The 14,763-nt window shown below is 36.6% G+C and overlaps 1 protein-coding gene across 3 annotated transcripts in view; it reads left to right on the forward strand.

Annotated features, from left to right (window-relative positions):
• The first annotated feature begins 726 nt into the window (after positions 1-726).
• The window catches only part of LOC133570743 (phosphatidylinositol 5-phosphate 4-kinase type-2 gamma-like), a 33,296-nt gene continuing 19,259 nt past the window's right edge, over positions 727-14,763 (forward strand). For all 3 annotated transcript variants that reach the window (XM_061923437.2, XM_061923439.2, XM_061923438.2), the window contains exons 1-4: positions 727-960; positions 1,059-1,156; positions 11,421-11,517; positions 12,634-12,783. In XM_061923437.2, coding sequence (XP_061779421.1) covers positions 811-960; positions 1,059-1,156; positions 11,421-11,517; positions 12,634-12,783 — 495 coding nt within the window. In that variant the 5' untranslated portion in view covers positions 727-810. The remainder of the gene's footprint in view (positions 961-1,058; positions 1,157-11,420; positions 11,518-12,633; positions 12,784-14,763) is intronic.

Here is a 14,763-nt window from a genome sequence, read left to right on the forward strand (position 1 = left end):
TGATTGTCACACACACACTAGGTGTGGTGAAATTTGTCCTCTGCATTTGACCCATCCCCTTGTTCACCCCCTGGGAGGTGAGGGGAGCAGTGGGCAGCAGTGGTGCCGCGCCCGGGAATCATTTTTGGTGATTTAACCCCCAATTCCAACGCTTGATGCTGAGTGCCAAGCAGGGAGGTAATGGGTCCCATTTTTATAGTCTTTGGTATGACTCAGCCGGAGTTTGAACTCACAACCTACTGATCTCAGGGCGGACACTCTAACCACTAGGCCACTGAGTAGGTCCTGTTTGGACATTTCATATTTTTCTCTGTACAATACAATATGCCTTTTTGCTCTATTTCTCCCATTTCTTTCTAAGTTTTTTATCCACTTATTTTAATTTTACATATTTTTTTTAATTAAAACAAATCAAAGGATGCACAGAGCCACTTTGACATATTTTTAAAAGTTAAAAATAGCTAGATTTATTTGTCAAGCCAAAGATATGAACTCTTTGTAACACTTTAAACCTTTTTGCTCTGTTTTTCTCATTTTTGCTGATCTTATTTATTTTTTATATCACCAAACTCATCTTCCAGAGAAGAAAATCATCAATACATTTTCCTAATTCAATTAAGAAAAAAACACGTTCAGTGTATTGCCCAGCAGGTGTTGCGTCACAGCGCCACCAACCTGCAGCAGAAACTTCTTCCATGATCTTTCTCATCCAGCCGACTTGGCACAAGCAGGACGTCACCGGAGTGGAATGGTCATTTTTGGTGGGGGTAGCTATAAAGAAAAGCTTTTTTCTTCTTCTGAGCGCTTTCCATGTCCTCTCCGAGCAACACGCACGTCCCTCTGAGCGCCATGGCGCACAAGAGCAAGACCAAGATGAAGCACTTTGTTCAGCAGAAAGTGGAGGTTTTCCGTGCCAGAGATTCTGTGTCGAGCGTCCTGGTGTGGGGAGTCAGTCACTCGGTGGGTATGTCAGCTGTTGTCTGCGTCCACCTCGCAACATGAAATATTGTTGTGAATGATATGTTGATAAGATGATATATAAAATGTCTTGTGTGCAGACAAACAACCTGAGCCAGGTGCCCGCACCTGTCATGCTGCTACCTGATGACTTCAGAGCCAGCACCAAGGCGAAAGTCAGCAACCACCTCTTCAACAAGTATGCTCATCTCATTCATGTTCTGCACACAGCATGTCATATATATATATATATATATATATATATATATATATATATGTATATATATACTGTACATATACACACATATATATACATATATACATCTACACACATATATATACACATACATATATATACACACATATTTATATATATATACATAAATGTACATATACATGTGTATAATCATATATACTGTATATATACATATATATATATATACACACATATATACTGTATATATATATATACATATACGTATACATATACACATACACATATATACACATATATACATATATGTATGTATATACACATGTATACATTTACATTTATTTACATGTATATTAATAAAAATATAGGATATAAAAACAATAACATATATATATATATATATATATATATATATATATACACATACATATACACACATATATATACATATACACACACATATATATACATATACATATATACATATATATACACATACATATATACATATATATACATATACATGTGTATAATCATGTACTCTGTATATATACATATACATACATATACAGGTAAAAGCCAGTAAATTAGAATATTTTGAAAAACTTGATTTATTTCAGTAATTGCATTCAAAAGGTGTAACTTGTACATTATATTTATTCATTGCACACAGACTGATGCATTCAAATGTTTATTTCATTTAATTTTGATGATTTGAAGTGGCAACAAATGAAAATCCAAAATTCCGTGTGTCACAAAATTAGAATATTACTTAAGGCTAATACAAAAAAGGGATTTTTAGAAATGTTGGCCAACTGAAAAGTATGAAAATGAAAAATATGAGCATGTACAATACTCAATACTTGGTTGGAGCTCCTTTTGCCTCAATTACTGCATTAATGCGGCGTGGCATGGAGTCGATGAGTTTCTGGCACTGCTCAGGTGTTATGAGAGCCCAGGTTGCTCTGATAGTGGCCTTCAACTCTTCTGCGTTTTTGGGTCTGGCATTCTGCATCTTCCTTTTCACAATACCCCACCGATTTTCTATGGGGCTAAGGTCAGGGGAGTTGGCCGGCCAATTTAGAACAGAAACACCATGGTCCATAAACCAGGCACGGGTAGATTTTGCGCTGTGTGCAGGCGCCAAGTCCTGTTGGAACTTGAAATCTCCATCTCCATAGAGCAGGTCAGCAGCAGGAAGCATGAAGTGCTCTAAAACTTGCTGGTAGACGGCTGCGTTGACCCTGGATCTCAGGAAACAGAGTGGACCGACACCAGCAGATGACATGGCACCCCAAACCATCACCCAACCATGCAAATTTTGCATTTCCTTTGGAAATCGAGGTCCCAGAGTCTGGAGGAAGACAGGAGAGGCACAGGATCCACGTTACCTGAAGTCTAGTGTAAAGTTTCCACCATCAGTGATGGTTTGGGGTGCCATGTCATCTGCTGGTGTCGGTCCACTCTGTTTCCTGAGATCCAGGGTCAACGCAGCCGTCTACCAGCAAGTTTTAGAGCACTTCATGCTTCCTGCTGCTGACCTGCTCTATGGAGATGGAGATTTCAAGTTCCAACAGGACTTGGCGCCTGCACACAGCGCAAAATCTACCCGTGCCTGGTTTACGGACCATGGTATTTCTGTTTTAAATTGGCCCGCCAACTCTCCTGACCTTAGCCCCATAGAAAATCAGTGGGGTATTGTGAAAAGGAAGATGCAGAATGCCAGACCCAAAAACGCAGAAGAGTTGAAGGCCACTATCAGAGCAACCTGGGCTCTCATAACACCTGAGCAGTGCCAGAAACTCATCGACTCCATGCCACGCCGCATTAATGCAGTAATTGAGGCAAAAGGAGCTCCAACCAAGTATTGAGTATTGTACATGCTCATATTTTTCATTTTCATACTTTTCAGTTGGCCAACATTTCTAAAAATCCCTTTTTTGTATTAGCCTTAAGTAATATTCTAATTTTGTGACACACGGAATTTTGGATTTTCATTTGTTGCCACTTCAAATCATCAAAATTAAATGAAATAAACATTTGAATGCATCAGTCTGTGTGCAATGAATAAATATAATGTACAAGTTACACCCTTTGAATGCAATTACTGAAATAAATCAAGTTTTTCAAAATATTCTAATTTACTGGCTTTTACCTGTATATACATATATGTATATATGTACACATGTATACATATACATGTATTTACATGTATATTAATTAAAATATAGGATATAAAAACAATAGCATTTATATATAAAAAAAATAAAATAATAATAAAAAAAAATAAAATAAATAAATAAATAAATATATATATATATATATATATATATATATATATATATATATATATATATATATATATATATATATATATATATATATTAGAGATGCGCGGATAGGCAATTTATTTCATCCGCAACCGCGTCAGAAAGTCGTCAACCATCCGCCATCCACCCGATGTAACGTTTGATCAGAACTGCACCCGCCCGCACCCGCCCGAAGTTTTATTTACGGAGGCAATAATTGAGCATGGATTTCCAATCGCACTGGCTGATCACATGGGGCAGTTAAATGTTTGTAATGCAACCTTTAAAAATCATTACGCGGTGATCGCGGTCCCAAAAATAAACTTTTCTTGCATGATAATGTCCAGAAAAATTCGCTTTATATTACTATAGAGTCCTTTTAACGAATGAGTTTGATGGTTTATCACAAACCTTAAATGAAAGAAGTCCGTTGTTCTCCTGCACCATGCAGCGCTTTGGCCTTGCTTCGTGTTTGGTGCGCAATCCTGTCGGCTGTATTTCACAGCACGACATACTGTTAAAAGTGTTTATACTATTTATGCTTTCAAGTCCAAGTTGAAGAAATCTTGTTAAATGTTGACAGCATAACTACCAAAATACAGAAGTATGTCCTTAATATTTTTGCAGTGCTATTTCTGTTGAAAAGTTCAAATGATTACATTAGAGATGTGATGTGCCACTTTTCAAGTGTCTGATGGCTTAAATTAATTTTCATTAATTTTTCATATTTTGAATTCTTTTGAAAGGCTTACAAAAAACTACATTTGAATTGTAATTCCATGCTATTGACAGGACTATTAATTTTAATGAAGTTAGCTTACCATGTTTACAGTATGATAATTGTGATGGAAATGTGAATTTTAGGCACAGAATATTTTTTACAATTGAACAAGGCAGTAGACTATACAAGCTTGGACAGAAAGTTAATAATGACACCAATTTTTTTTTTAATGGAATTGTTTAGTACTGTTTTACCATTTGTTTACTGTAAAAAGTGTTTATACTGTTTATACTTTCAATTAACAAATTGAAGTCTTGTGAAAGGTTGACAGGATAACTGGCATTAACTGTCAAAATAATTTCAAACTATTGAAGTTAGCTTACAGAATAAACATGTCAATCAACCCATATGATTTTTGCTGTAATATTTTTGTTTTGAAAAGTCACTGTGACTGATAGAAAAGTGATGGTTTTAGCAACATTTTAACCTGTCTGAATGCTAATAATCATTTTGCGTCGGGGGGCGAAGCCCTGAACCCTCCACCAGGACTTTGTCCTGGACCTACCGGGGCCTGCGGCCCTTGGACCCTGGCTACTAGGTTTTTCTGATTTCAAAAGTTGGCAGGTATGGTGAGGTTATAAAGCTTTTGCCTGTTAAAGAAAGGAGACTGATCCAATGCAGCACAGACTTTCGCGTGCCACGCTGTCACGACCCAGACGCACACCAGTGCGCAATCATATGGGAGCCGCGCTGAGCGCACCTCCAAGCGCGTCTCGCTGCCGGCGACGGCCAGGTATGGGCCCACGCTCCAGCGCCAAGACTGTGCAAAACAGTAATCAGAGCAAAGGGTGGCTATTTTGAAGAAATGTAAAACATGTTTTCAGTTATTTCACCTTTTTTTTGTTAAGTACATAACAAACAAAAAAAAGATATATATATATATATATATATATATATATATATATATATATATATATATATATATATATATATATATATATATATATACATATATGTGTGTATACCTTTTTTTGTTAAGTTCATAACTCCACATGTGTTCATTCATAGTTTTGATGCCTTCAGTGACAATCTACAATGTAAATAGTCATGAAAATAAATAAAACACATTAAAATGAGAAGGTGTCTCCAAACTTTTGGCCTGTACTGTGTGTGTGTGTATATACAGTATATATATATATATATATATTCCTAAATCAGACTTCAAAATGAAATATAATCATTGAAATTAATTTTATATAAAATATACATTATACATCCTTGTGTTACTCCTTATCCAAAATATACTTTAAGTTTATTGTGTTTCTCGGTTTTCTCTCAGCCCTGTTACCCTAACACATATTCCACAAGTCACATGACCCACAGGAACATCAATCAGATCCTCATAATAGGCAAAGGTGTTTTTCTGTCTATTCGATGATATTTTAACTCTTGGGGACGTGGTGAAAATCTCAGTCAATGCTGTTACCTATTTTGGTGTGTGTGTGTGTGCGTGTGTTACAGTAAACCCTCATTTTATTGGTGTTAATTGGCTCCAGGTCTGACATTGGTAAATTATTTTACACAAATAAATCCAATGTTGTTTTTATAACTATAGCATATCAAAAACTGTTTACAACCATCTAAGAATGATTTTGGACCTCTAGACATGAAATAAAAACACTTTAGTCACCTTTACAGTCTCTTACTTCATTATAGTAATGCTGCCTGAAGTTGAGCCAATCAGTGGCCATGATACTGAACAGCACACTCTGATTGGTTTGGTCCCACATAAATACTATTGTACAGTCACCCCCGCGACCCCAAGCAGGAGAAAATTGATGGAGATTGATACTTTCAGTTCTGCCATTTTCACTATTGAACATTTTTAATCCAGCCCAAAATGTATGCAAAGCACAATAACCATAGTACCGCACATTTCAAAGCGTCTTGTGGCGAGGTACAAATGTATTTGATTATTTTTTAAATAATTTAAAACAAAATCACTGTAATGTGCTTTAAATTCAACATGCTATTAGTAATAATGTCATACTATGTTTCATCCATCCATCCATTTTCTACCGCTTGTCCCTTTCATGTTACTTTAAGTCCTGTTATTCAAATGAGTCATCCTCACCTTAGGAACTTTGTACACAAAAGTTATACAGGCCAATACACATTTGACTGGTTCGATATGTGTATTATCTAAAATTGTAGTGTATTTTGGTTTGAGTTTTCACATGCAAATGTTTCCTCATGAACGGTCAAATTTTGCACCAATAGGTAGCCACTTCCTGTTTATGTCTCAATATCGTCATTAGCATCCATGCATTCTATTTACTAAAAAAGTAATCACAATTTTGTAGTATGTCGCATGCTTTATTCGTTTGAGTAGACACCTGACTCCCTTACTTTAGGGCCTGATCTAAGAACCAAATAAGTGCTTAATAGCATGTCCAAACTATTAGTGGCCGATTTGCATAAGTTGTGCAGACCGCCCTATTTAAATAAGGCTTTTGCATGTATACCAACATGGAGACTGTCATGTCTGTGTGATCATGTTTTGTTTTAGTCATGTTCGGTTTTGTTTTTGGACTCTTTGTGCACTTTTGCTTGTTTTGTAACCTTAGCAACCCATTAGTTTTCACCTGTCATGTCACGCACCTGTTTCACGTTTTGAGTCACGCACCTGTTTTCACTGATCATGTCACTTCTATTTAAGCCTGTCTGTGTCTGTAGATCATCCTGGTGACATTATCTATCCTTTCATACCATGCTACTTCTGACACCCCTGCTACTTCTGTTTGTCTTCATGTTACCATAGTTCCATGCCAAGTACGTTTTTGTTTATTGTTCATAGTTTCTGCCTTTGTGCAAGTTTTGTTTCATTAGTCAAGTTTGTTCTCCGCCATTGTACGTGCCTTTTGTTTGTTTCCTTTTTTTTGTAGTCTGTTAGTGTTTAAAATAAAAGATGTACTTACATTCACGCCTTGCCTGCGCCAACTTTCCTTTGCATTCCGGGAAAACACAACACCCCAAGGACCACGTATTGACAGAGACACTCATTTCCCTCCACATTTATGGCATCATATGGTCCAACCTGTGGAGCTTTGTTATGTTGTTGACATGCAGCACACAAATATAATTTTAAAAAAAACACATTTTTTTTGGGCGATACAGAAGTATGGGCCAGACAACATAACTTACTTTTGGCACACCGTGGTGTTGTAATGGGGCGTCTGGATTGATGCATCTGCAAGAAAAAGCGTATTGCAAAAAGTAGTTTTTTTCTATAGGAGAATATATTAATTATGTATATATATATATATATATATATATAAATATATATATAATCATATAACCATGCACATCATTAAAGGTTAATGGTGATGGTTTGATTTAATTTACTGTACAACTTGCATAGCAATGTTACATTAAAGTATACATCACATGATTCAACATAGTAGGAAGAAGTAGAGTTCAAGGTAAATAGATATTGTACATCAGAGGGTTTTTTTAGGCTCACTAAACACACAAAGCAATCATTTCTCCATGTGTGAGTTTTTGAGCAGTGCGACTGGAAAACTGAGTCGCTTTCAGTAATCCTTTAATCCGGTCAGGAATCCAGGTCATTTAACAATCTTGGGAAGAACAATAAAATATGTTTAGTCATGTGATGTCATTTAATATGAGCCAGTTTAAGAAATAGTACAAACATATGGTGTTTACAAAGTATAATGGTAAAATGTACCCTTAATTTATAATTCATACCATTATTGCGTAAGATATTGGTGCAATATCAGCAAAAAAACAAAAAAAACCAGTATGAGATTTAATGGTTTTGCTTTGATATAATCTCAGTTAGAGATGTCCGATAATATCGGCCTGCCGATATTATCGACCGATAAATGCGTTAAAATATAATATCGGACATTACCGGTATCGTTTTTTTTTTATTATCGGTATCGTTTTTTTTTTTTTTTTAAATTAAATCAACATAAAAAACACAAGATACACTTAAAATTAGTGCACAACCCAAAAAAAATTCCTCCCCCATTTACACTCATTCACACAAAAGGGTTGTTTCTTTCTGTTATTAATATTGTGGTTCCTACATTATATATCAATATATATCAATACAGTCTGCAAGGGATAGAGTCCTTAAGCACACATGATTATGCATGCTGCTGGTCCACTAATAGTACTAACCAACAGTTAATTTGACTAATTTTCATTAATTACTAGTTTTAAGGTAACTGTTTTTATATTGTTTTAATTTCTTTTGTATTCAAAAAATATTTTTAATTTATTTATCTTATCTTATTTTATTATTTTTTTTAAAGTACCTTATCTTCACCATACTGGTTGTCCAAATTAGGCAAAATAATGTGTTAATTCTACGACTGTATATATCGGTTGATATCGGTATCGGTAATTAAAGAGTTGGACAATATCGGAATATCGGCAAAAAGCCATTATCGGACATCCCTAATCTCAGTGTTTTAATGTGCAAAGCTGGACAGCCAGTTAACATCTAAATGTCCTCCAATAAGCACACAATGCTGGTATTTTCTTCCATTTTAGTCAAGTAATTTACCAAAAGGTAAACATAGTAGGCTATATGCTTATTAGAGCTAGCAGATACACAACAGCTAAGCACACAATAGCAGACAAGCTGTCACGCTCAGCAAAGTTTGGATCCCAGACAGACAGGGAGACGTAACAGTTCAAAAAAATGTCTTTAATCATCCAAATAAGGGAAGGAACAAAGACCAATTGCACTGGGTGGAGGAACCAGTGCCATGAAAAAACTACCGGAACAAAGTACAAAATAAACTGGACGTAGGAAGGCGGGTAAAAGCACAAAAACAAAGTAACAAAAGAAACAACAATGAAAAAATACTTGCACATAATTTAACAGGAGGAAGGTTGGCATGGGCTGGACTCATGGAGGGAATGAAGGAAAGCACCAGCAAAGGACAGGTGTGTGGAATCATCATCGGTAGTGTAGGGTGTGGTGATTGGTGCCATGTGTGCTCAAGAGAGAGAACAGAGCAGGGTGAACAGGAAAAGCACAAAGGAGAAAAAACAGGAATGTATTAAGTATCCTTAATTGAATGATACTGCAGTCTAACACACAATATGTGTCAATGTAGACAATATAGTTGCATATCACTTACACATACAAAGTTTCCAAGACAGAAGAGTATTAGAAAGTATCCAGCAACAAACGTGTCCGCATCATTCAACTCACTGCGTCTTAATTATTGTGGCCACCAGGTGTCAATTACCACTCCACTTCAACTTAAAGACAGCATAAGTCCATTCCAGACTCTTACTAGTAAATAGATTAGTGTTTTTCATACCAACCTTGTTCTCTGTTTGAATAACATTACTTGATCAAGCCTTTTCTAACATTCCACACTACAAAATAATAAAAGTATGTATGATTCCTGTTGATATCGTCTGGGATCAATGTCGGTATAAGCCAGGGGTCGGCAACCCAAAATGTTGAAAGAGCCATATTAGACCACAAATACAAAAAAAATATCTGTCTGGAGCCGCAAAAAATTAAAAGCCTTATACAAGTGTTATAATGAAGACAACGCATGACGTAAGTGTCTATATTAGCTATATTAGCCTACTATCAAAAATGACTTTAAAAGTCTTGTATAAGTGTTATAATGAAGACAACACATGATGTAAGTGTCTATATTAGCTATATTAGCCTACTATCAAAATAACTGTGTCGCAGCCTGAAGCAAATTTTCGTTGACAGAAATGTTAAAATTTAATATTTATTCTACACATTCTTACAACATTAGAAACCATTCGTAAATCAGAAGCTACTCAGAGGGTGGAAATTCCTGGCTTTTAATGGCCAAAGGTATAGATGTGTGTGTCCAAGTTAAAGGAAACTGCAGGCTGTCTTCTTCTAATGGATTTATTACAATCTTTGGCAAGCTAGGTAATGTTTGCTGTGGTCTGGAACAACATGGCACACAAACAACTATCTGAAATGCAACCAATATTACATACAAATAATGTGTCATGAGACATGCAAAACTAAATTATATACAAAGAGGATATAAGTAAAGGATATTAAATGAGCTCAAATATACCTACAAACGAGGCATAATGATGCAACATGTACATACAGCTAGCCTAAATAGCATGTTAGCATTGATTAGCTTGCAGTCATGCACTGACCAAATATGCCTGATTAGCACTCCAACAAGTCAATAACATCAACAAAGCTCACCTTTGTGCGTTCGCGCACAGTATAAAACATTTGGTGGACAAAATGAGACAAAGAAGGAGTGGAAGATTTTACATGTAAACGAACTGTTGCGTCACAGTCCACACTATGGTGAGTTCAAAAACTGCCGAAATGAGTAGGAAAAAAACCCGATGTTCACCAAATACTCTCATCAGTGAAGCATACACACAGACATATTAAACAGTGGGCTTTCTAACAGTTGGGAAGGTTGGTGTCATGTTTGTCCTAAAAAAAAACCATACTAAAACAAACAAATAATTTCCCCCCATCTTTTTCCATTTTCAATCCTTTCTTTAAAAATGCTCCAGGGAGCCTCGGGCCACGCTAAAGAGTCTAGAGCAGGGGTAGGGAACCTATGGCTCTAGAGCCAGATGTGGCTCTTTTGATGACTGCATCTGGCTCTCAGATAAATCTTAGCTGACATTGCTTAACACGATAAGTAATGAATAATTCCGCTGGTAATCACAGTGTTAAGAATAACGACTACAAAGCCATCAGCAAAACCATGCAGCACCAGAAGTCGCATTAATGGTAAGAAGTATTTTATTTATTGTTGGTTACCTTCAGAATAACAATGTTATTAAAAAGGATAAGAGACTTATTATACTCTAAAATTATTTATATATATTATTTATTATTATTATTTTTTTCATAAAGAAATACAATCATGTGTGCTTGCGGACTGTATCCCTGCAGACTGTATTGATCTATATTGATATATAATGTAGATATTGTGTTTTTTATGTTGATTTAATTAAAAAAATAAAATAAATATATATATATATATATATATATTTTAATTGTTTTAATTTCTTGTGCGGCCCGGTAGCAATCAGCGGTTGGGGAGCACTGCTTTAAACTACACATTCTAATCTCCGATCCTGTTCATGTGTTGTTGAAGAAATTGAATGCATTCTTCCCATGTGGTTTATTGTCTCTTAGAGAGAACCTGCCCGGACTGTTTAAATTCAAAGAGTACTGTCCACAAGTCTTCAGAAACCTCCGTGAACGCTTTGGCATTGAGGACCAAGACTACCAGGTGCAATTGAACAAGAAAGTGAATGTTTTTTAGTATGATTGTGTTGGTTAGGACGGTGAGAAAGCACATCTTTTTTCTTTTTATAATAATTTTGAAATAATTTAGTTGAATATCCTTGCCCTGTGTTTTCCACTTGCTCTGTGCTATACACATACTTGCCAACCCTCCCGGATTTTCCGGGAGACTCCCGAAATTCAGTGCCTCTCCCGAAAACCTCCCGGGACAAATTTTCTCCCGAAATTCAGGCGGACCTGAGTGACGTGTCGACAGCCTGTTTTCACGTCCGCTTTCCCACAATATAAACAGCGTGCCTGCCCAATCACATTATAACTGTAGAATGATCGAGGGCGAGTTCTTGGTTTCTTATGTGGGTTTATTGTTAGGCAGTTTCATTAACAACACACAACAACAGCAGTCACGTTTTCGTCTACCGTAAAACAGTTCGTCTGCCGTAAACAGCAATGTTGTGACACTCTTAAACAGGACAATACTGCCATCTACTGTACATGCATATGTGACAATAACATCTACGGCTTTTAGAGAGTGCAGTGCACAACTGCGCACACAACAAGGAGACGAAGCAGAATGCATCATCAGAGAGGGTGTTCAGCATGGTTAGAAAAATAGTGACAGAAAATAGAACAAGGATGGACAATTCAACCCTTAACTCAACAATGAGTAGATGAGTGTTATGTGTGTGTATATGTGTAAATAAATGAACACTGAAATTCAAGTATTTCTCTTAAATATATATATATATATATATATATATATATATATATATATATATATATATATATATATATATATATATATATATATATATATATATATATATATATATATATACCTCCCGAAATCGGAGGTCTCAAGGTTGGCAAGTATGGCTATACATCCATCATTTTCCTTTAAGTACAAATGTCTCTGGGTTCTTATACTGTAATTAAAGAGCAGAAACATTCGCACTAAATAACATAGTGCAGAAAATATACTGTGCAATATATCTCTCCCAAGTTTGCTGTGTGCTTCCATTTGCATTTGAGTGAAAATGATTTGCATTTTAAAAGAGCGTGCACAACGCGGCATTTCAAAAGACAGGCGTGTTTTCAACCACAGGTGTCTCTGGCTCGCAGTCGCCCGCTCAAAGACCCGGAAGGGCACCGTGAGGGCCTGCTGCTCACGTCCTATGACCGCACTTTGGTGGTCAAGGAAATCTCCAGCGAGGAAGTGGCAGAGATGCACAACATCCTGTCCGAGTACCACCAGGTAATGCAGACGCAAAGCGTTGTCCTACTACAAGTAAGATAGTACAAGACAGCATTACCAGAATTGCGAAAGATGCTTCACTATAAAGGAGCTGAAGAATTACTCAAAGCTTTATATCAATAATAAAAATATATTGATGTACAAAACCCAAAGCCAGTGAAGTAAATAAAAACAAAACACAATGATTTGCAAATCCTTCTCAACCTATATACAATTGAATAGACTGCAAAGACAAGATACTTAGCGTTCGAACTGGAAAACGTTATTTTTTGCAAGTATTAGCTCATTTTGGAATTTGATGCCTGCAATATGTTTCAAAAAAGGTGGCACGAGTGGCAAAAAAGACTGAGAACGTTGAGGAATGCTCATCAAACACTTATTTGGAACATCCCACAGGTGAACAGGCTAGTTGGGAACAGGTGGGTGCCATGATTGGGTACACAAGCAGCTTCCATGAAATGCTCAGTCATTCACAAACAAGGATGGGGCGAGGGTCACCACTTTGTGAACAAATGCGTGAGCAAATTGTCAAACAGTTTAAGAACAACATTTCTCAATGAGCTACTTCATGGAATTTAGGGATTTCACCATCTACGGTCCGTAATATCATCAAAAGGTTCAGAGAATCTGGAGAAATCACTGCACGTAAGCGATGATATTATGGACCTTGGATCCCTCAGGCGGTACTGCATCAAAAAGCGACATCAGTGTGTAAAGGATATCACCACATGGGCTCAGGAACACTTCAGAAAACCACTGTCAGTAACTACAGTTGGTCGCTACATCTGTAAGTGCAGGTTAAAACTCTACTATGCAAAGCGAAAGCCATTTATCAACAACACCCAGAAACGCCGCCGGCTTCACTGGGCCCGAGCTCATCTAAGATGGACTGATGCAAAGTGGAAAAGTGGTTCTGTGGTCTGACGAGTTCACATTTCAAATTGTTTTTGGAAACTGTGGACGTTGTGTCCTCTGGAAGAAAGAGGAAAAGAACCATCCGGATTGTTATAGGCGCAAAGTTCAAAAGCCAGCATCTGTGATGGTATGGGGGTGTATTAGTGCCCAAGGCATGGGTAACTTACACATATGTGAAGGCATCATTAATGCTGAAAGGTACATACAGGTTTTGGAGCCATCCAAGCCACGTTTTCATGGATGCCCCTGCTTATTTCAGCAAGACAATGCTTCATAGTAAAAGAGTGCGGGTACTAGACTGGCCTGCCTGTAGTCCAGACCTGTCTCCCATTGAAAATGTGTGGCGCATTATGAAGCCTAAAATACCACAACGGAGACCGCGGACTGTTGAACAACTTAAGCTGTACATCAAGCAAGAATGGGAAAGAATTCCACCTGAAAAGCTTCAAAAATTGGTCTCCTCAGTTGCAAATCGTTGTATTCTGTTTTTATTCACGAATTACACAACGTGCCAACTTCACTGGTTTTGGGTTTTGTATTATTTTAAATACTGTACTGACACGAATATAAGACCAATATTTTTCTTCTGGATACAAGTCGAGGTCTAAAGATGTATTCATTGTAACCAACAGGTGGCTCTCTTGTCCTCAGAGCTTTTCTTCTTGTCACTCACACATGCATCAGCGAGATGCTATGTATTGGCTTTGTACATGAAAAAATACAATTTGAAACTGTAAAATTAAGTTTTGATTATTGAATTTAGAAAAATACATCAATACATTTAAAATTTAAATAACTGTGCATTTTTTCAGGTTAAATATAATTCATTTTTCATTTTCATATATTTTATTTGAGATTCTGTTTTTCTCTTTAGATTAAAATAGTATTATTTTTACAGTTTTATTATGTTTTTTAGTTTCAGATATATATTTTTTCCCATTGTGATTTTTTTTTCAATTTAGAGCAGTGGTCCCCAAACTACGGCCCGCGGGCCGGATCCGGCCCCCCAGCATCCAAAATCCGGCCCACGGGAAGTCCCTGCAGGACGAGGAATAGCTAAACATG

This window comes from Nerophis lumbriciformis, linkage group LG28 (assembly GCF_033978685.3).
Source record: "Nerophis lumbriciformis linkage group LG28, RoL_Nlum_v2.1, whole genome shotgun sequence".
Taxonomy (NCBI): Eukaryota; Metazoa; Chordata; class Actinopteri; order Syngnathiformes; family Syngnathidae; genus Nerophis; species Nerophis lumbriciformis.